At 38.3% G+C, this 21,756-nt stretch overlaps 2 protein-coding genes across 10 annotated transcripts in view; one reads left to right on the top strand and one right to left on the bottom strand.

Moving 5' to 3' along the window:
- Positions 1-21,756, top strand: part of cep89 (centrosomal protein 89) — a 416,738-nt gene that overhangs the window by 155,681 nt on the left and 239,301 nt on the right. The window contains exon 9 of the mRNA XM_051931539.1: positions 19,012-19,154. Coding sequence (XP_051787499.1) covers positions 19,012-19,154 — 143 coding nt within the window. The remainder of the gene's footprint in view (positions 1-19,011; positions 19,155-21,756) is intronic.
- Positions 1-21,756, bottom strand: part of LOC114657616 (uncharacterized) — a 708,025-nt gene that overhangs the window by 487,613 nt on the left and 198,656 nt on the right. The window lies entirely within an intron of this gene.

Raw genomic sequence — 21,756 nt, 5'->3', positions numbered from 1 at the left:
CAGTGCACCCTCTGTATTTACTTTCATGCAGTCTTCTCTTTATGGTAGACTTGGATATCGATATGCCTACCCCCTGGAGAGTGTTGTTCACTTGGTTGGCTGTTGTGAAGGGGGTTTCTCTTCATCATGGAAATGATTCTGCGATCATCCACCACTGTTGTCTTCCATGGACGTCCAGGTCTTTTTGCCTTGCTGAGTTCACCAGTGATTGCTTTCTTTCTCAGGATGTACCAAACTGTAGATTTTGCCACTCGTAATATTGTAGCAATTTCTCGGATGGGTTTTTCCTGTTTTCGCAGCTTAAGGATGGCTTCTTTCACCTGCATGGAGAGCTCCTTTGACCGCATGTTGTCTGTTCACAGCAAAATCTTCCACATGCAAGCACCACACCTCAAATCAACTCCAGTCCTTTTATCTGCTTAATTGATAATGACATAACGACGGACTTGCTCACATCTGCCCATGAAATCGCCTTTGAGTCAATTGTCCAATTACTTTTGAGCCCCTGAAATGAAGGGATTGTGTTAAAAAAATGCTTTAGTTGCCTCACGTTTTTATGCAATCGTTTTGTTCACCCCACTGAATTAAAGCTGAAAGTCTGCACTTCAACTGCATCTGAGTTGTTTCATTTAAAATTCATTGTGGTAATGTACAGAACCAAAATTAGAAAAAAGTTGTCTCTGTCCAAATATTTATGGACCTAACTGTAGGTCTAAAATTTTCAAAAGCAGATGAGTCAAGATTACTTTTCTTGAGCAGGGGTTTAACTACAGCAGTCTTAAAGACAGTCTGGGAAATCCCCCATATCTAATGATGAGTTTACTATGTCAAGAATACTCAATTAGCACTCCTGATACTTCTTTGAAAAAGCTTGTTGGTATTGGGTCAAGGACGCAGGTGGAGGGTCTCAGTTGGGAAATTATTTTATATAAATCAGGTAAATCTATCCTGGTGAAAGAATTTAATTTGTTTAAAATGGAGTACCGGGGTTTAAGAGGATCAGCATTGGGGAGATGTACTATATTATTCCTAATATCATTAATTTTTTGATTAAAAAATACAGCAAAAGCCTCACAAGTTTCACTGGTAGTATTTTGGAAGCATTCCATTGAGTGACCTGGGTTTAGCAGATGTTCAATTGTAGAGAATAAGACTCTGGGATTACTAGCATTGTTATTTATAATTCTAGAGAAATAACCGCCTGTCAAGATGAACAATGTTGTGTATTATGTTATTTTAACCTTCAATATCTCATAGTGGATAATCAGTTTTGTTTTCCTCCATATACGCTCAGCTCTCCGGTATGTTCTCTTTAGATCACACACTCTTTGGGTCTTCCATTATATATTAGTGCTAGAAGATTTCTTAACTGTCTTTTCAGGAGCGACTATGTCAGCAGCAGCTCTTACCTTAGTATTAAAAGTTTTCACCATACTATTTACATTATTCTCACTATTGTAGTAGGCACTACAAACGGACTGGTTGCTTAGAATGTTTGTAAATTTTGAAGCTGCTGATGAATCAAAGAAGCGTTTTTTAACAATTTGCTTCTCGTTAATATTTTCTATCATTATTTCTATATTAAATAGTTTTGTGATGTGAGATTTTACATATAACTCGATAAATATTTTGTATGTCTTTATTTGTAATTTAGGCAAAGCAATGTAATTTAGTGTTTACCCCCCACCCCCTTAAAGGTTTGTGTATGTTTGAATTTTCCAACAGGATTTGGGGGATGTGTCTTAAACCAGTTTGCCGAGTGTTTCTTTTCTAAAGTCATTTCTACCCCCCCCCACAAGTAGGCTAAGGTGTACTTTAACATATGGTTTGGGGGCAGGTGTTAAGATGTTCTATTCCCCCATTGGTCTGAGGTATGGCTGTTTGGAATTGGCTTGTCTCAGAGGCCTTTAAGTACCATGATGTCCTATTGACTGTAGGGGTTGGACAGAACATCTATAAATGTACATGTTTAACCTCACAATCTCTCTCTTGCTAATCTGTGAAGATGTAGAAGTATCTCTCTCTTACCAACCAGCATATGATGAAGTATCTCTCTTGCTAACCTGTGATGATGAAGACAACACAATGAAGAGCACAGTTTAGCAGCCATTTTGAACAGACATGTGGCTGAAAGCTGAGCACCAATGATGCTTTAACTAGAGACGTTTAAGTAACTACAAGTCTGTGTGCCGCCTGAACTACATATCACCATTTAATCAGGTTGTATGGTTGCCAATATTCAAATGTTCTTTGCATTTTGTTATTATATGTGAATATTATCAGTAATACATTATTTTATGTGTAACTTCTGCTTATCTTTTTACTACATCTGATTGCCTGAGGTTATAGATATAGAAGGGAAGGTGGAGATAAGTTATATACTATAATACCTTATAAACAGTGGTAAATCTGTGAGATTAGGCATTCTAAGGCTACATATTAATAATACAATAGGGGAAAGTAGAGCAATATATATTGCTCAAAACAAATAGTAAGGGAAAATGGTCTGATAGACCAATATCATTGTTCTGCTTCACATCAACTTTTAGTCCTTTATTAATTACTAAGTCTAATGTATGACCTGCTCTGTGTGTAGGCTGACTAATGTGCTGGCACAAATCAAGAGTCCAGGAGGGTCATGAATTCTTTTACTTTCGGGTCACACTGATTATCGATATGAAAGTTAAAATCACTGACTATCAGGAATGTGTCATAGTTCGTAATTACAATTGACACCAAGTCAGAATTCCTCAAAGAAAGACGCATTGTATTTAGGAGGTCTATACATGGACAATACTAGACACTGAGAAACTCCATGAACAACAACGACAAGATATTTGAAAGACTTGAATTTGGCAAAGCCGACATCTTTACACTTTATCCGGCTCGAGTAAATGTTTGCTAAACCGCCGCCTTTCTTACCTTGTCAATCCACATGAGCAAAGCTGTAATTCGGAGGTGCAGATTTGATTAAAACACCCGCACCATCAGAGCTAAGCCACGTTTCACTTAGTGCAATAAAATCAATTTTCCTATCACTAATAATATCGTTGATGGAAAACGTCTTGTTATTTAATGTTCTAACATTTAATAAAGCCATATGTAATGTTTCGGAACAGCAGAACTGAATTGTATGTGTGTTATGGGTATTCAAGATAGAAATTAAGTTATTTTTATTAGTGCCACTCTGTGCGTATTTTTTATTTTATCTATAATCTGTTTTTATAGTTTTAATACATTGTTCATCTTGAGGTGTAATTGTAATTAAGTTATTCGTATTTATGCCACACTGCCTAGTTTTTTTTACATGCATTGGTTAGTTATTAGAGTATTAATGCAGTGCACTTTTAAGGAAGATTTTGTTACTGAATTATCACGTCCTGGTAAAGCATTATGAAAAGGGTTAGGAGTAAAAATAAAGAGTCAAGTGAGACAAATTACCGTAGCGATGTTTTCGGAGAGGACCCGGGCGCCAAATCTATTTGTATGCAGACCATCCCGCTTGAAGAAATGCGGCCTCTCCCAGAAGAGGTCCCAGTTGTCTACGAACCTGATGTTTTGACTTTCAACCAGATGTTTAACGCCAACAGATGGCTGTAATACTCATTCGATCTTCTAATGAGAAGTAGGGGACCCGAGATGAAGATTGGTCCTCTCCTTCGTGGCTTTAATTAGTGCTGAGAAGTCCGCTTTGAGAATCTCCAACTGTCGATATCTCACGTCGTTTACCCCTTTGTGTATCACAATGGATTCCACTGCCCTGTTCTTGTGCCTCTCGAAGACTGTTGGCGATATACCAAATACAATACAAAATACTGCTCTTAACATTTAAAGCTCTCCACAACCTTGCTCCTCCCTGTCTTACTGATCTCCTACAGACTTACACTCCCTCTCGTTCCCTCAGATCCTAATCTGCAGCTCTACTTTCTGTACCACAAATCAAACTCTGTTCTATGGGAGCTCAAGCATTCTCTTATAGTGCTCCTCAACTCTGGAATTCTCTTCCCTCTCAAATCCATCAACTAGACTCCATAACACATTTTAAAACTGTGCTCAAAACTTACTTCTTCAAAGTAGCTTACCAATTATGAATTGAACACTGTTACTGCCTGTTATCTTTGATGTTTGCAACTACCTCTGTACCTTATTACTATTTGATTTTATCATCCTCGTTGTTTTTATATCTTTTTACTGTTGTTTAGTGTTAAGAAATATTAAATAAAATTGATTATTATTATTATCATTACATTAAGTTCCAGTAACACACCTGCTGAAAGTTTACAGAGAATATGGTTGCATAATGGCTCTCCTTCTGCAAAATCAGTTATTACATGTTCGGGTGTCTGGAAGGACCATGCGCTAAGGCCATTGACATTAAAATGACAAAGCTACTTTGTCTTATCCACATCCCTTGTGAATGTACTTCACTTAGAAGTAAGGCTGTCATATTAGCTGGAAATACTCCTATTAAAAATAAAAGCAAGCTCATCTGAGAAGGAAAAGTCATAGTGGTACTCGGGCTACAATATTGTAGTTGAACTCTATAGAACAGAAGCATCTGACAGCCATCTTGTCTTCAGTCTAGTACTGATGGATAATTAAGCAAGTCCTTCAGAGGATATTGAGCCACAACATTACCCATAAAAAAGAGCCAGGATCCTTAAGATCCATACTGTATGGGCTGGCATCCTGCTTCTCTATGATACTTTATACCGTGGGATGCCAAATAAGTACTATGGGCAGGACGAGACTATCAATAAATAACATACACAGGTAAACTAAACACATTTTTTATCTCCTTTTAAATATGTCAAAAATATAAAGCCAGGTAACCATCATCATTGCCTGTGCTTATAGCCTTTGTGTGTGAAATCGCCAGCCATATAAAAAAACACTACAGTATGTTCAAATATGCTTGTTGACAGAAACTGAATTAACTAAAACGAACATTGATAACAATGAAAGGGCTATTTAAAATTGTGGTTTTAAAGCCATTATAATAATGCCAAATTGAAAATTATAAATGTTTTCTGTTGTCTGTAATGACAACAAATTGATTTTTGCTTGCTGTGATGGAAGCTTACATTTCTAATAAAATATCAGATTTGAGAAGTAGAAGCTTTTTTCATTTACTAATAACAATATATGCTAACTGGTAAACCTGAACAATTGTTTGCCTTTGCTCTCTGTCACTAATTTCTTTGGTGGTGTAGTCTTTTTTTTTTTTTTTCTCATTTTCATGTATTGTTGTCTTGAGAGCTAACTTTTTTGTTTCTGGTTTTGATTTCTGCCTTGCACCTGATGCTGTTGGGTTAGACACTTGTGGATTAGATAAATATGATAATGAATTAATAGATGGATAGAAAAATAAATATTTTTTTAAAAAAGGAAGAGAGAAAAATAAAAAAGAAATACATTTCTGACCAGTAGTCGTTTCTGAAAGTCCAGAATGTGATGAAGCAGGCAACTATAAATTTAGACATTTATACTATTACAGAGTTTGTATCTGTTTCAACTTGGAATGATTTTTGAATAATCTAGTTGTGTGTATATTGAAATGACTTAATCTACACATTCTTGTCTTATTTATCCATCCATCCATCCATCCATTTTCCAACCCGCTGAATCCGAACACAGGGTCACGGGGGTCTGCTGGAGCCAACCCCAGCCAACACTGGGCACAAGGCAGGAACCAATCCTGGGCAGGGTGCCAACCCAACGCAGTGTCTTATTTATTCATTACAGTATTTATTTTTGTATAATGCAGATATGAAAAAACAGAGTACTTTAGGTACTTCGTATATAAGGACTATGTTCTTAAAACGTTTATACACTTTTGTTGTACATCTTTTCTCACATTTTACCACACTGGAGTCTGTTTATAGTCAACCATTGCTTCTATTGACAGTAGGCATCTCTGTTAGATATATACTGCATTTTGGACCATGAATGTTATCAATTGCTAATCCTGTGCTCATGGATTAAGTGCCAGCTTAAGTGAAAAATTAAGAAAAACGTTCTAAGTAATTGCAACACATAAACTGACTTAATGAGTTTTAACATGAAAAGATACTGAAGCGGGCCACTAGGGTGGAGAAAAGAAGAGCTGTTCAGGAAGCAGTAAGCGCATCAACCTCTGAGTAAACGAATGCTAAACGTACAGAGAAAGAGGATGAAAACTATAAGTTAAGTGTATTCACTGCACATTATCATGCAGTACGCCATTACGGGTCTTTTAATAATCACAGTTGCATATCTGAGTATTTATTTACTTGTGGTTATTGTATATTGGACAAAGATTCTGTTCATATACGTTATTTTTGCTTAATTTACATCTGTTTATAGAATGTGACATTAAAATAATATGACTTTGGTTACTATAATCATGATGGGAAATTTTGATATTGTCCCATCCCTAAATAAATGTTTATTTATTTATTTGAGTGGTTAATCTTGCTATAATTTCTATTTCAGATGCTTAAAGTTAAAATAGTTGCAACGTGCAACTGACTGGTCACACCATAGATTTGAATGCATGTACAAATCCTTTTTGAACTTTCACTATAAAGGAATAAAATTCACAATAACAAAAGATGAATTCCATGCTAAACTTTTAGCCATGTCTCCTTTTTTTGCTTATTTTGTATTCATTTTTCAGTTTAGCAACCTTTTAGCCAAATTAACTATTCGTTATATCATGATATTGACTTTAATATTCATGAAGATGTGGAATTAGACACACTCAGTAAAAGCATTCTCTCATTGTTTCATTCTGTCATTCTCTCTCAAGGTACAATATATTCTTATCACCATAGTTTAGATTTTATTGTAATCCATTGTGTTAACATTTAGAATATGGTTTTACTTTTAATAATACTATAAAACTATTTCAAACTATTATTGATTGTCCTTGATTTACGCTTACCTTTGCGTGAAATGAATCAATTTACAGTCATATTTAATGATAATACTAATTTAGCCTTTTTTGACCTTATAAAATCCTCAACACTGAGCTTGTAAGCTAATAATAGTATTAGTCAGCTGACCAACAGCGGCTATTCATGTGATATACAGTAGGCATTAGATAAAGCTACCCCTCTTAAAACAAAGGTAATTAAAGTGCAATGTAATTTACCTTGGTTAGGTAAGAACACTTTGCAGTCTTAAAGCAGAAAACGTAAATGGACATGTAAAACATCTTTGATTTCCTGGTCTATAGGGGCAAAAAATATTATCTCTATATAAAATCCAACATCTGTCTGTCTGTCCGCTTTTCACGCGAGAACTACATAACAAATTTAGATTTGTTTTTTTTCTATAATTTGCTTGAAGTTCCGGTTGATTTTGTGACTTCTCTCATCATGCTTAATATTATAGTTCAGTTGTGGCACCGATTTATTCATGCAAATCCAAGAGACAGGCTGTGGGGGAGGGGGAGGCAGGGCCATCCTCACTCTTGCGCTAGCCTCCGTTCGAGTAGCTCTACCTCTCACCATGTGTTGGAGCATACCTTGCCTCCGCTTAGCTAGCGATACCTGTTTGTTCAGCAGACATTATCATCTAGAGACTGTTAAAGAGTAACTTTTGACGTTTTTGAGACAGATGTGACAGACGTGTGCTTTAGAGGGTATCTGCTTACTGGCAGAGATATCAAGGCCACATGCTCTTCTCCCCCACACAGGGGATGCTTTCCAATCAGAGCTGAACACGATCAGATACAGTGGCAATGTTTGATGTTGGAGCGTACCTACCTTCCACTTGGCCAGAGATACCTTGGCAAATTTTTACATTCTTGGCAAAGAGATCACAGCTACATTCTCGCCCCTGATATCAAAACCAAAAGTATTGTGTATCAAGAAGGCCTCAAAGCTATCAATATAAATTCTTAATACAAATTATTGCATTTTTAAAATTTTTTTATTGATTTTTAAAGTTTGTCCTGTTTCACTAATACGTGGGCGGAGCCGCATGGAACATCTAGTAGTTTATAGGATAACTCCATATAATGCATGGTTTTCCATATGTGTTGCCAGTATTAGGTGTAATTCAGACACACATTATTAACGTTCATACATAAGATGACTAAACTCGTTTGTTTTTCCATGTAGTAATACTACTTTAGTTTCATAATTTAGTATTAGATTTATTAATGTAAAAGAGTTCGTAAAATGTAATATTTTCTGTTTAAGTTCAGATATTTTTAGTGTGTAGCAACACTAAATAGTAGTGCAATTCTTAAAACTCAAAAAGACAAGTTTATGTAACCCACTTAAATATGTAAATATGTGTATGTGTATATATACATATATGTACAGTATGTGTGTGCGTGTGCTCACGCATGCATGCATGTGTGTTCTTTTTTGCATTACTTTTTGCCTTCTTTTCTCTCCAATGCATTTGGGACTATTTTCGACGCGCTGCTCTTTCTTCTTTGCTTAATTGTTGATGTGCTATCTAGAACATATTAAATTTTTAAGAGCTGAGAGCACATAAAATGTGTCTGCCAAAAGCATTTTCCACAACTGAGAGGTTAGATGTCTGTGATCTTGTTTTAAATTGATTGTTCTCGCGGGATATCAAAGGGTTTTCCCTAGAAGGTCATGTCTCGACCCAAAATGTTTTTATATAATATACTTTGTGTATATATATATATATATATATACCGTATTTTTCGCACCATAAGACCCACTTTTTTTTCCCCAAAAGAAGGTTGGAAATGTCTGTGCGTCTTATGGAGCGAATATTGCGTCACAGACCATGATGTGTATTACCTGACAAAAGCAGACATCCAGGGGTAGAGGGCGACAAAACTCACTGTTACGTTACAGGCATTCCCTCTGTGCTTGGAGGAATGTTAGACTCATTGACTCGGCATCTAATCCTTGCGTGTGCGTGAGTTGCGAAATGTAAACAAAAGCAAGATGGCATCTACATCTCATGAGGGAGCGAAGCGAGTGCAGAAAAAAAAAAAGCAGAGGATGTTTTGCGCATTATCACTGAGTCGGACTCTGGACTCCACAGATTACCAGCCGCTGGACTACTTCAGGCTGTTCTTTCCTGAAGCTGCCTTTCAGCTACTGTCAAACGAGACAAACAGGTATGCAGAGCAATTTTTTGAATCGAGGGCTGTGCTTGCACCGCATTCTCATTTTTCAAACTGGAAACCCACAACAAAACATGAGATGAAGGGCTTTGTGGCATTACAAATATAGATGGGACTAGACTGGCAATATAAGTTCAGGGAGCATTGGTCCAAACGTGCTTTGTCCCCTGGTGGCTTTGGACAGGTTATGTCGCGTGATGATAGGTACGTGATGCTGCAAAGTGATTGTGAGCAACTGAGCTTAATAAATTCTGACACTAGCGATGAGGAGTTCTTGGGGTTTCCATAAAACTAGAAGAGTGCTTGAAACTTAAAGTCACTCCTTATTTGTTAATGACAGTGATGATGTTTCTTAATACCGCTGTTGAATTTACATGGTTGAAATATTATTCTGCTATATTTTATTAAACATATTAGTGCACCATTTGGTTCAGAATATTTTTTTTCTTGTTTTCATCCTCTAAACCTAGGTGCGTCTAATGGTCAGGTGCGTCTTATGGTGCAAAAAATACGGTGTGTGTATATATATATATATATATATATATATATATATATATATATATATACAGGTAAAATTCCGTTACAATGAACTCCCAGGGACCTAAAAAATATTTCGTTGTAACAAAAATTTTGTTGTAATGAGATTCTGTATTTGTTGCTACAGTGCTTTCTTTAACTTGCGCTCAGGCGTTTGCAATCATTTCAATAGCTAATTTTGTGTTAATTTTAATCTCCTCCTGCCTACAAGTTATGCTGATGAGAATTTTTCTCAGCATTTCCTTGTGATAATACACTTTCAGGGTGCGAATGATGCCCAAATCCAATGGCTGAAGCGCTGCCATGCAATTGGGTGGGAGGAATTCAAAGTGAACATTATCTAAATGTGGAAGCATGTTGTGGTCAGCACAGTTATCAATCAGAAGCTTTTGAGACACCAAAACAGGAACGACACGCTGAAGTGCGTCCTGAAGCGCGATTGCCGCGTCTGTAGAAGATTGTTTGTCCGTTGCCAGGCAGGGTAACAACAGGCTCATAGAGCTGCAGTGAAGCGACACAGAAGCAAATCATAAAAGATCGGGCTCGCACTATAAGTACCTGTCTTGAACCCCAAAACAAGAGGCTGAGTCTCACTACTTTAGCAAAACCAGCTTTATTCAGCTTGAAACAGGAACGGCACACTTGTTTATTGTAGCGTGATCTGCCACTCTGCTATACACAGACACAACAGATCAGTGATCAAGTTACCTGTTACCTGCATTTACAATGTTCCTTGCATATCACCCATCGATATCTTTTCTGTTTGCTTTGGCTGAGAGACTCAGCACAGCTTTGAGCCAGCTGTTGCCCCAGCAACAGATAAACAGTCTTCCATAGACACGGAGTTTGGACTTCAGGACCTGTCGTCTAGTTGGGGGAGGTCCCAAGAGAGTTTACAAACCTGACATTTTCTTGATTGAGTGCCGCATTAATAGGAATGTTTCTTGAACGCGCATCACTGAACTACATAAAAACTGCTTTTTCAACATCTTCAAATGTAGCTGTTCACATACGTTTGCAACCCAAGATTTTTCTTCTTTTTTTGCTCGGTCTTTCAAGAAAGTTGACAGCGTCGATAGCGATAGCGAAATTCCAAATTCACTGGCAACGTCTTTTTTCTTTTTGCCGCAATCGAAAGCTGCAAAAAATGTAAAGTTTTTTTTCCTAATATAAACTGTTATCGTTTTTTCATGTCTGCCGTTTCTATAGGAGGGTGACAATGAGTTAAATTCCAATGGATGTTTTTCAAATGTTGACGAGCAATAAGTAAAAGGTATCACTGAAATCCGCAGGAAACAAAAAAGGCAAAAAAACTACGAGGAAAGTTCGAAGAAAGAAAAAAAAATTACATTGTTTCTGTTTGGGGGGTTGTTGTGCACAACTGAGCTGCAGCCACAGAACTAACTGCTCTGTGGATGATTCATTCAAGCATTTCATGGTCTTTAGGGCACTTCGTTGTAATGAAAGTATCTGCTGAATGTGCTTTGTAGTAACGAGATTTCTATAGACTCGCGTCATATGGGGAGGCTGTCGGGACCATAAAAACACTTCGTTGTAATGAAAATTTCATTGTAAAGATATTCATTGTAACGGAATTTTACCAGTATATATATATATATATATATATATATATATACACACACACAAACACACATATAGCACTATGATCACTGCTGCCTGTTGCATATTATCACAGGAGCAGCTATTCTGAAAATGGAAAGATATGAAGCAAGAATAAAAGTAAGGCTTCTGTTTCTGTTTTTCTGGTTTCTCACTTCTTTTTTAAGAAATTAGATTAATTCATAACCTCCTTTATTTTTAATTCAAAACATCCACACATCCATAGAGCACCCCTTCAAAGACCTAAGGCAAAAGGTGGCATAGCTCTATCTAACTTTCAGTTTTATTACTGGGCGGCAAATATACAAGCTTTAAAAACCTAGACATTGACACATATAGATGAATACACACAGGCTTGGTCCACAATTGAAATAAAATCCTGCAGTACTTCTTTATATTCCTTGCTTTGTGCCCCAGTAAATACAAGTTATCGCCAATATACTAACAACCCAATTGTGCTTCATTCACTTAGAATGTGGAACCAATGTAGGACATACTTTAAAATAGAGATGCTTTTATCTGTGGCACCTCTGCACAATAACCACTTTTTTCTACCCTATCAAACTTACACAGATTTTAATGTTTGGAAAATGTACAGGTTTAAATAACTTAGAAATTTGTACATCTTTACATCCTACAAACAATTACACTCCAAATTTAGCTTCCCATCAATACAATTTTTCCACTATTTACAAATTAGAAACTTTGCTAAACAATATCAGCCCAATTCTCCTCAAAACCCACCTACTTTTTTTCCGGAAGAAATACCGATCTGTCTTGAGGACTCACACAGCATTTCTATAATTAATAAAAACATTTTAAAGTCGATCCCTTTCAAAGATCCCAGGGTACAGTGGGGAAAGGATCTCTTCCTCAACATTTCAGAAAAGGCCAAGCACAGAATTCACTCTAGCTCCTTCTGTGCAAAGCATATATTCAACTTAAAATCTTTTATCAAGCCCATCTGCGTCGTTTAAAACTATCCAGAATGTTTCCAGGGCAAGATCCAACCTGCAAATGTTGCAATTGAGCTCTAGCCTCATTGGGCCATATGTTTTAGATGTGCACCTAATTAACATAATTCTGGACCAAAATCTTTAAATGTCTTTCAGACAGCCTTGGTGTCACAATCATTCCTAATACATTAACAGCTGTGTTTGGTGTAGTCCCAGATTTGCTTAAAGTGGAGAAGGACAAACAAACTGTATTTGCCTTTAATTCACTATTAGCATGTAGACTTAACTTGCTGAAATGGAAGAATCCTAGCCCACCTCTTTAAAGTCATTGGGTAACGGATATTATCTGAAATTGGAATAAAATCAAATTCTCATTTAGAGGATCTGTTCAAAACTTTTTAAAAACCTGTCAGAATCTATAATAGATTCATTAACATTTTAGAATAAGCATTTATATTGGGAAAAGGATTCTCTCCCCTCTTATCTACTCTTAAAGTTTTACTCTTGCTGTTGGCCTTCCTCTTTTTCTCATGGTCGAAGGTTGAATTGAATTTAGTTTTGTCAAGTTTGACTTGTTTTTATGGAGTGTTACTTGTTTTTAATTAATTCAGTAAAATAAAATAAAAAGTAAGTTGGAAAGTACTTTGAACTTTAAATGTGGAATGTTTTAGTGATTTTAAATATTTTGGATTAACTTTTACAGTCTCCACTTGAGATTTTTGCATTTTGCAGATAATGAAGCATACATATAGTGACACTGGACCAGTTTTTCCAAAGACGTTGTGGTGGACGGCTAGGACCCATGTCCGGCCGGGACGACTAGAGGGACCATGTTAAGGATTATACTTCCCCTGGGCCACAAGAGGGCGGCCACCCTGGTCTGTATGGGGACCATGGGAATGGAGCATGGAAGCTCAACCCCATTGGGGCTGTGGCCACCACAGTATGGCGTCCAGAGGATTTTTGGAGCCCTGGGTGTCAGCACTTCCGCCAGCACTTCCGAGTTTCCAGGGAGTGTGTCCGGGTGCTCATGCGGCATTTCTGCCATACCAGGAAGTGCCGCCTGGAAAATCATCAGAGAGCACATCCGGGTGATTTTAAAAAAGGCAGCGTCCTCCAAGTGAGAGAGGCGAGTCGGGAGGAAGAAGGCAGTACTCAGGAGGAGAGGTGGAAAGGCGGAAGGAGAAGTCTGGAGAGGAGAGAAAAGGATGGAAGAAGGGTGTTTGGTGCAGGGGTACTGTGTTGTGTGCTGGACTTTTATTAGTAAAGAGTGTGTCTTTTGGAACATTTTGTCCGTGTCTGTCTGTGCCGAGTCTGAACTACCACAATGTATAAAATTAAACCTTTCTTTGACTACTGCTTTCAAAACTTTTCAGAAAGTTACATTCCAGAGGAAGATCTTTCAATCAATGAAAGTTTTTCTTCTATGGAAAGGCCATCTAGGGTGGAAGGTATACATTCCAAAAATAAAATTACATTTTGGGATGGAATCCTATAAGCTTTGTGAGGAAAAAAGTGGATATGTGTGGAATATGATGACGTACATGGGAAAAGATGCAAAACTTGTAAACAATATAAGAGGGGTTGATGTGCGTAATTTTACAAAACCATTGCAGATTGTGCTAACACTTGCAGAGAAGCTACTGAATCAGGGTTATCAGATAGGACTACACAATTACTACAGCAGCTGTTTGAATTTTTGAATTCGATGGAAACTGACGCGATAGGAACAGTAAGATCAAACACAAAGGACCTGCCAAAGTCTGTGATGACAAAAAAAATTGAAATCGGGAGAAGTTGCTGCTGCATTCAGAAAGAAGTTGATGGCTTTGAAGGGGAAGGATAAGAGAAATGTTTGCATGCTGAACAGCAACCATGATGCTAGCATGAAGACAGTACAAGACAGGAAAGGGAATTGAAAGGAGAAACCTCTTGCCATTGTTGAGTACAATGACTTCATGAGAGGAGTTGATTTTTCGGATCAGTACATGGTGACGTACAGTACGGCGAGGAAGTGAATGAAAAAATACTATCAAAAGATTTTCCAATACCTTCTTGATTTATGTGTTTCAGCTCTTATGTAATCTATAGGAAGCATGGAGGAAAAGACATTCATCTAAAGTTCTGTTTAGATCTAGTTTACCAGTTGTTCAATAAATACAGAGGAACAGAGACTGCAATGTTCCACTCTGCCCTGCTCCATGCATGTACCACATGCAGCTGGAGTACTAAGTGAAAAATTAAAAATTTGTAAACAGTGTAAATAAATCTGCAAAAAAAAAAAACTAGTATATATGGTATAGAATGATGAAGAAATAGCCTGATTGATAAGTAATTTTTTTTCCTAAATATACTGTAATAGCATGAAAAAAGGGCATGAAATTAGCTTCTTATTGCTAACAAAAAATTGTTTAAATAATTTCGTTTGTAGTTTAAAATTTTTTTTCTTACAACAAATTAACTCACAATTAGATAATATTCTAGCATAATTCAACCATTTCTATCGACAAATAAAAAAACCCCACCAGGGGAATGACTACTTGAAAGAGGGCCCCCATTAAAGGGGTTAAGCTTCATTTTCTTGTTAATTGAATGATTACACCTATATTAGTTCCATTGCCACAGGATGATTTGTAAGTTCTAAATGATTTTATTATGCTTTTTAAAGTAGCAGTAGCAATTATAGCAATAGAAATTTAAATTTTACTGTTATTTCTGTGCTTAGCTGGAGTGAATCAGGCTACTAGCAGTTGATGAGGATAGTAGTGGCAGAAGCAGTGGCCTTGGCAGTGGCAGTGAGTATTTGAAGCTTTGAATTAAAGTAATTATTTTAGCAATGAGAGCTCTGCATAACATGACGTTCTCTGCTTTTGTTGTTAATTCTATTGTACATAAAATCATTTAGGGAACCTCTTGGCGCAGCATAACCCCAGATTATATTTGCCTAGAAATGTTAAAATTACATGAAATCAATTTAGTTGCCTTTTCTCAATACCACCCTCTGGTTACAGTGCTTTTGATAGTGTTTTTGAAAGAACAACACCCTCACTCTGTCACCCTATAGTGGATATGAGTGTGGCAATGTGATCTTTTTAGTTGTGCCATTGTCCAGAAGGTGTTTTTATGTGCTTTCTGTCTATTGACCCATCTAGCAGTTCTGTAATAGTTTTTTTTTCTAAAGAGAACTGATGAGCACTCCAGCCATGTACTACTGATTGTTGGAAACTAAATAAAAGAAGTCATGAAGAGTAACTTCCTCCCTTTGGTCTCACTTCTTAGCCTTTTTTTTTTTTTGGAAACTACATTGTGCTCCGTTCTTACGAATTTAGATTTAAGAAGGGAATGAATGAAAAACATCTTTCAGAAAAACATTCATTCTGATTACCTAATCATGCCCTAAAGGCTACCAAATGCCTCTTCTGTCTGTCAATCATTGTAAGTGGTATTTTTGTCAACTTTTTAGCTGAGTGTATAAATTTTTTTCCTCTATGTACAGGTGCTGGTCATAAAATTAGAATATCATAACAAAGTTGATTTATTTCAGTAACAAGGGGGGCTCCGCCCCGTGCTCACTTCGCTCGCCTACCCTCGGCGTTGGGTATCCTGAAATACATTAGTCGAGCTCGTTCATCTTGGAGCCGTGCCCGCTTTGCTTGCGGCATTTCAGATGCGCGTTGTAGGCGCCTGCGTTCATTGATTTTATCCAGCCGGGCTCGTGTTTGTATATCCGTCAGTCGAGCTCGTTTGTTTTGAACCCGTGCCTGCTTTGCTTCCGCAGTTTCATACGCGAGTTGTAGGCGCCTGCGTTCATTGATCTTATCCAGGTGGGCCCGTGTTTGTATCGTTTGAATTCGGTGTAAAGCGTTCAGCGGTTTGTACAATCCCAAGCAGCACATTATTCCTAACTTCACTCCGCAGTAGTGCCACTCACAATATGGCGATGACGCCTGCGCCTTCCGTACCATCATTGTGGACCTGTCGGGCTGCCGTAGCCTCTTCCGTTTGAATCTGGGCTGCAGTGCAGAATCCTCTTTTTTGTGTGTCTGTGTCGTTAGTTGTTAGCTATGGGCGCTTTGTTACCTCATTTCTCATTCACGTCAGTTGAGCTCTTTCGTTTTTGGGCCGTGACTCCTTCATTCGCGGTGGATACGACTTCGCATGCGGTTTATGAGACACGCGCTGTATGCGCCTGCGCAGTACGTCTCATGGTCCCATCGCTGTGTACCTGCGTCCATGCCATCCGGTTTACCATTCTCGGTTAGTAATATGGATTCCATTCAAAAAGTGAAACTTGTATATTAGATTCATTCATTACACACAGACTGATGTATTTCAAATGTTTATTTCTTTTAATGTTGATGATTATAACTGACAACTAATGAAAGTCCCAAATTCAGTATCACGGAAAATTAGAATATCAATTAAGACCAATGCAAAAAAAGGATTTTTAGAAATGTTGGCCAACTGAAAGGTATGAACATGAAAAGTATGAGCATGTATAGCACTCAATATTTAGTTGGGGCTCCATTGGCCTGGATTACTGCAGCAGTGCGGCGTGGCATGGAGTCGATCAGTCTGTGGCACTGCTCAGGTGTTATGAGAGCCCATGTTGCTCTGATAGTGGCCTTCAGCTCTTCTGAATTGTTGGGTCTGGCGTATTGCATCTTCCTCTTCACAATACCCCATAGATTTTCTATGGGGTTAAGGTCAGGTGAGTTTGCTGGCCAATCAAGAACAGGGATACCATGGTCCTTAAACCAGGTACTGGTAGCTTTGGCACTGTGTGCAGGTGCCAGGTCCTGTTGGAAAATGAAATCTGCATCTCCATAAAGTTCGTCAGCAGCAGGAAGCATGAAGTGTTCTAAAACTTACTGGTAGACGGCTGCGTTGACCTTGGACCTCAGAAAACACAATGGACCAACACCAGCAGATGACTTGGCACCCCAAACCATCACTGACTGTGGAAACTTTACACTGGACCTCATGCAACGTGGATTCTGTGCATCTCCTCTCTTCCTCGAGACTCTGGGACCTTGATTTCCAAAGGAAATGCAAAATTTACTTTCATCAGAAAGCAGCAGTCCAGTCCTTTTTGTCTTTAGCCCAGGCGAGACGCTTCTGACGCTGTCTCTTGTTCAAGAGTGGCTTGACACAAGGAATGCGACAGCTGAAACCCATGTCTTGCAAACCAACAGAAATTAATTTGAATAGAAGGGAGTTCATATCTTTCTGCACGCTTACCCAGATTTGCTGTTCATTCATCTAACTTATGTTACTTTCTAATTGATTATTGGTTACACTTTGTTTTCATATGTATGTGTGTATATATATATATATATATATATGTATATATATATATATATATATATGTATATATATATATATATATATATATGTGTATATATATATATATATATATATATATATATATATATATTGTGACAGATTAAAGGTCTCCGTGACCCCTTGAACCCTTGGATCAGACGTCAGACACCAGGTAAAAGTCCAAATATAATATTTATTAATATAAATAAGTGCACAAAGCACTCTCCTCTCCACAATACTCAATAATAATAACAATAAACAATAATCCTCCACTCTCCCAGACACTTCGCCACCCTTCCTCCCAGCTCAGCTCAAATGTCTGGGCTCACCCAGAGTCCTTTTAAAGCCCCTGACCCGGAAGTGGCTCTAAGCCAAACCCACAAGTCCGTTTTCCTTCCGGGTCAGGGCAAAGTCCTTTTCTTCATCCCGGGAGCACATCGCTTCTTCCAGTCACATGACTGGGATGACTCCCGGGTTATAGGGCACACAAGAGCTTACTAGCCCCCCTACAGCGACTCCTGGCGGCCCCCAAGGTATCCAGCAGGGCTGTGTCAAAACACTACAAAGTCCATGAGGCCCTGCTGGAACTCGGGGCGCAAATATGCTGTCCGGAGGGCTCCTCCTAGCGGCCTGGAGGTGACGACCGGAGTCCATAGCCGGTCGTCTGTCACAATATATATATATAAACTGTTAAACTGGGTTATTCTATATTTATTGTGATGTATAATTTATTGTGTTGTGTTACATACTGTTGTTCTTTCATGTGCTGGACCTGTTGCCAGAATAGACTCGAGTCTGCAATGGGAAATGGAAACGTGGATTATTTTACTCTTATAAGTTAGCTATTATTATAAGATGCCTCACCCTGCAGTAATTATATATGAATTAGTTTAGATAGATAGATAGATAGATAGATACTTTATTAACTAGTGTACTGCTTAGAAAATTGTTTTCATAAAAAGAATATGAATAGACAAATACTTTCTTGTGTATTTTTTGGCTTGTATTTTTTTGTATTTTTTCCAAATTTGCCCACCATGAGAACAGATTGATAAACAAGATCTTTTATTTTACATATTTTGTAAGTTGTGATTATTAACCTAGTTATCTTGTCATTTAAAGTCTTACATAGTAGGGCATGATTCCTACATTTTTGTGTCATTTTGTGATCTCTTACCTCATGTTTTTCTGTTATTTTAAGAGTTTGAAAATTTTGTATTAATCCTTTGCATTGGGTTCAGTTCCTTGCCTACATACTACCTGTGTTGAGTTTGGCAATGTATGAGCATGAAGGTACCCAGTGATTGACTGGCAGAGTGAACATTGTACCCCTCTGACATTGATGTGGATAAATGGGTTTAAAATGTATAGAATGATGTGTTATAAACAAATCTGTTTTGAAACGTAATGGTTTTGTTTCAGTTTATGCACACTATTCTTAAATAAATTTATCAATATTTTTCATTTTAGGCAAAAGACCACAACTCCACTCCATAAGAGAACACGTCCAGGAGCTTGTTGATGAAAACAATGACTTGAAAATAATAGTCCATAATCTGAATTTGGAACTAAGTCGATGCCAGACTAAGTACAGTCCATTGTTAAAGACAGAGGTATTTTTTGTTACTTTTCTCCACTTATTTTGCTACCAACAGTAATAACAGATAGTAATAACATATCTCTTTGTATAAAATTTAATAACATTTCATCAAATGTCAAAATATTTATTTAGCAGTAAATACTCTTTTTTTATTATAACTCTATGGCCTTTTAGCACTAATATTTAACATTGAAAAATTTGTATTTTAATGAACAATATTCAATATTAGAGGTCACATTTGACTATATTTAATTTCTTGTCCTATTGTACTTTTCTCTGAAAGTACTTTGCTTAGACCACTTACATAGAATTACATATAAAAAAAAGTCCCAGAAAAATATGCAAAAATACCGATATGCAACATATACATGAATAGATCTGTAATCATTTTGATCTCTATATCTTGAATGTGCTACAGTTGAAAAATGTATTTGTTATAAATTAACAAGGGGGCTCCACCCCCTGCTCGCTTCGCTCGTCTACCCCCGGCGTTGGGTATCCTGAAATACATCAGTCGAGCTCGTTCGTTTTGGAGCCTTGCCCGCGACATTTCAGACGCGCGTTGTAGGCGCCTCCGTTCATTGAGTTTATCCAGACGGCCTCGTGTTTGTATATCCGTCAGTCGAGCTCGTTCGTTTTCAACCCGTGCCTGCTTTGCTTACGCAGTTTCAGACGCGCGTTGTAGGCGCCCGCGTTCATTGATCGTATCCAGGTGGGTCGCGTTCAGCGTTTTGTACGAACCCAAGCAGCACATTATTCCTAATTTTACTCCGCAGTAGTGCCACGCACAATATGACGGTGACGCCTGCGCCTTCATTACGCAGTAGTGCCACTCACAATATGGCGGTGACGCTTGCGCCTTCCGTATTATGTTGGGTTTCACCATGCTGTGTAGGCGCCTTTGCCTTTCGTACTTTCCCGTGCCTTCCGACGCGCGACGTAGGCGCCTGCACCTTCCGGGTGTGCCTCCGCTGTGTGGTGTGGACGTTTAACTGTCGTTTTCTATTCTCTATCTTGCTGTGCATGTGTTTCGTGGCTAGGTTTTTTTGAAGCTGTTGAATTCCAGTTTTCATTATCTCTAACCTGCTCTCCATGTGTTTGGCCCCGTTGTTTAACCTCTTTATGACGTTTTACTTTTCTACTCTGTCGTTTATTTCTGACCTCGCTTTATCCTGTTTTTGTTTCAATGACACCTGGTCCGTGGTGATTATAGTCTCCCTTTTTCGAGTAATAATTTACATTTGTTTGCGATAATGTGATCTTTACTGTACTGTCAATAATGCATCACTGTAATGTGATCCACTGTATAGTTTGGACGTGTGAGGATGACGTACGTTTAATACGGAGCGTACGCCCGTGTCACTCTGGGGCCCCCCACTGTTAATACGGAGCTCCTCCCGTGCTATTATGCGGACTCCATAGTGTTTCCCGTTTCACTTTGTAGCTCGGTCATTCGAGCTGTTTCTTTTTGGAGCCGTGCCTGCCTGGTTTGCGGCATGTCAGGCGGTTCGTAGTGTCTCCCGTTTCGCTCTGGGGCGGGGGGGCTTTGTGTGGCGCCTGCGCACGTTCGTAGTCTCTCCCGTTTCACTCTGGGGAGGGGGGCTTTGTGTGGCGCCTGCGCACTATGTGTCCTGCGTCCACAGGCATGTCCCTGCATCCATATCCGGTTTACCATTCTCGGTTAGTAATATGGATTAAATCAAACATGATTGCTTATAGTAATTCAACTTTAGTTGGGAGAAAAAGAACAATTTAATTTAAACATTCCTGCAAACAGTCAACTTTTGAAAGATACTTTGTCATTTTATTAAGCAAAGTCAACAGGGGGGCTCATTCAGGCTGTTTGCTGGTGTCACAAAAACAACTATAAGACATTGAGAAGGTTTGGGGCAGCCACCCGTATAATTATTCCCAGCTGCAAAGCTTGTTCAAAAACAAAGACATGTTCATTCAATTGAGTCCAAAACAGAACTGACTCTTTGGAGACAAGATGGCAGCTTTAACCCTTTAACTGCCAACTCCCTAAATATTCCTCATGCCAGGAGAAATCTGAACAATTTTCATTTTTTTACTTTACATTTATTCAAGCAGTATTTACCTGCTGAAATACCTGCTGAAATGTTTCAAATAAATGGTCAATCAAAGGACGTAGCTTCAACAAGCGGTCACGGTTTAGATCTTTCATATCTGGCTCAGATAACGGGCAGCCGTCCAGTTGAGATGCTGGGGATACACCCACTCATCGCCATCATCCGATGCGTCGTCATTCACAGTATCATGCAGCGCACGTTGCTGATCATCATTGTCGCTAAAATCTTCTTCAGAACTGCTACAATCATGATCAGAATTATTGTCCAAAATCGCCTGCAAAACCTCACTTGAAGTCAGTTTACGTTTCGCCATATTCACAGCTTTCACTTTCGAATCACATCACGTGAGCGGCCAATACAACCGCAGAGTTGTCGAAATACAACGTAGTAATAATACCCACGCCAAACTGTCAGTTATACTACGCGCCAGGCATTTACATAACCACAGGCAAATGTGCCGGATAATTCCGGCAGTAAGGCGTCAGCAATAAAGCTATGATGCCGGATATATCCGGCAGAGGGTGG

This window comes from Erpetoichthys calabaricus, chromosome 9 (assembly GCF_900747795.2).
Source record: "Erpetoichthys calabaricus chromosome 9, fErpCal1.3, whole genome shotgun sequence".
NCBI lineage: Eukaryota > Metazoa > Chordata > Cladistia > Polypteriformes > Polypteridae > Erpetoichthys > Erpetoichthys calabaricus.
Note: the sequence above shows the minus strand (reverse complement) of the source record. Positions and strands in the feature narration are given on the sequence as shown.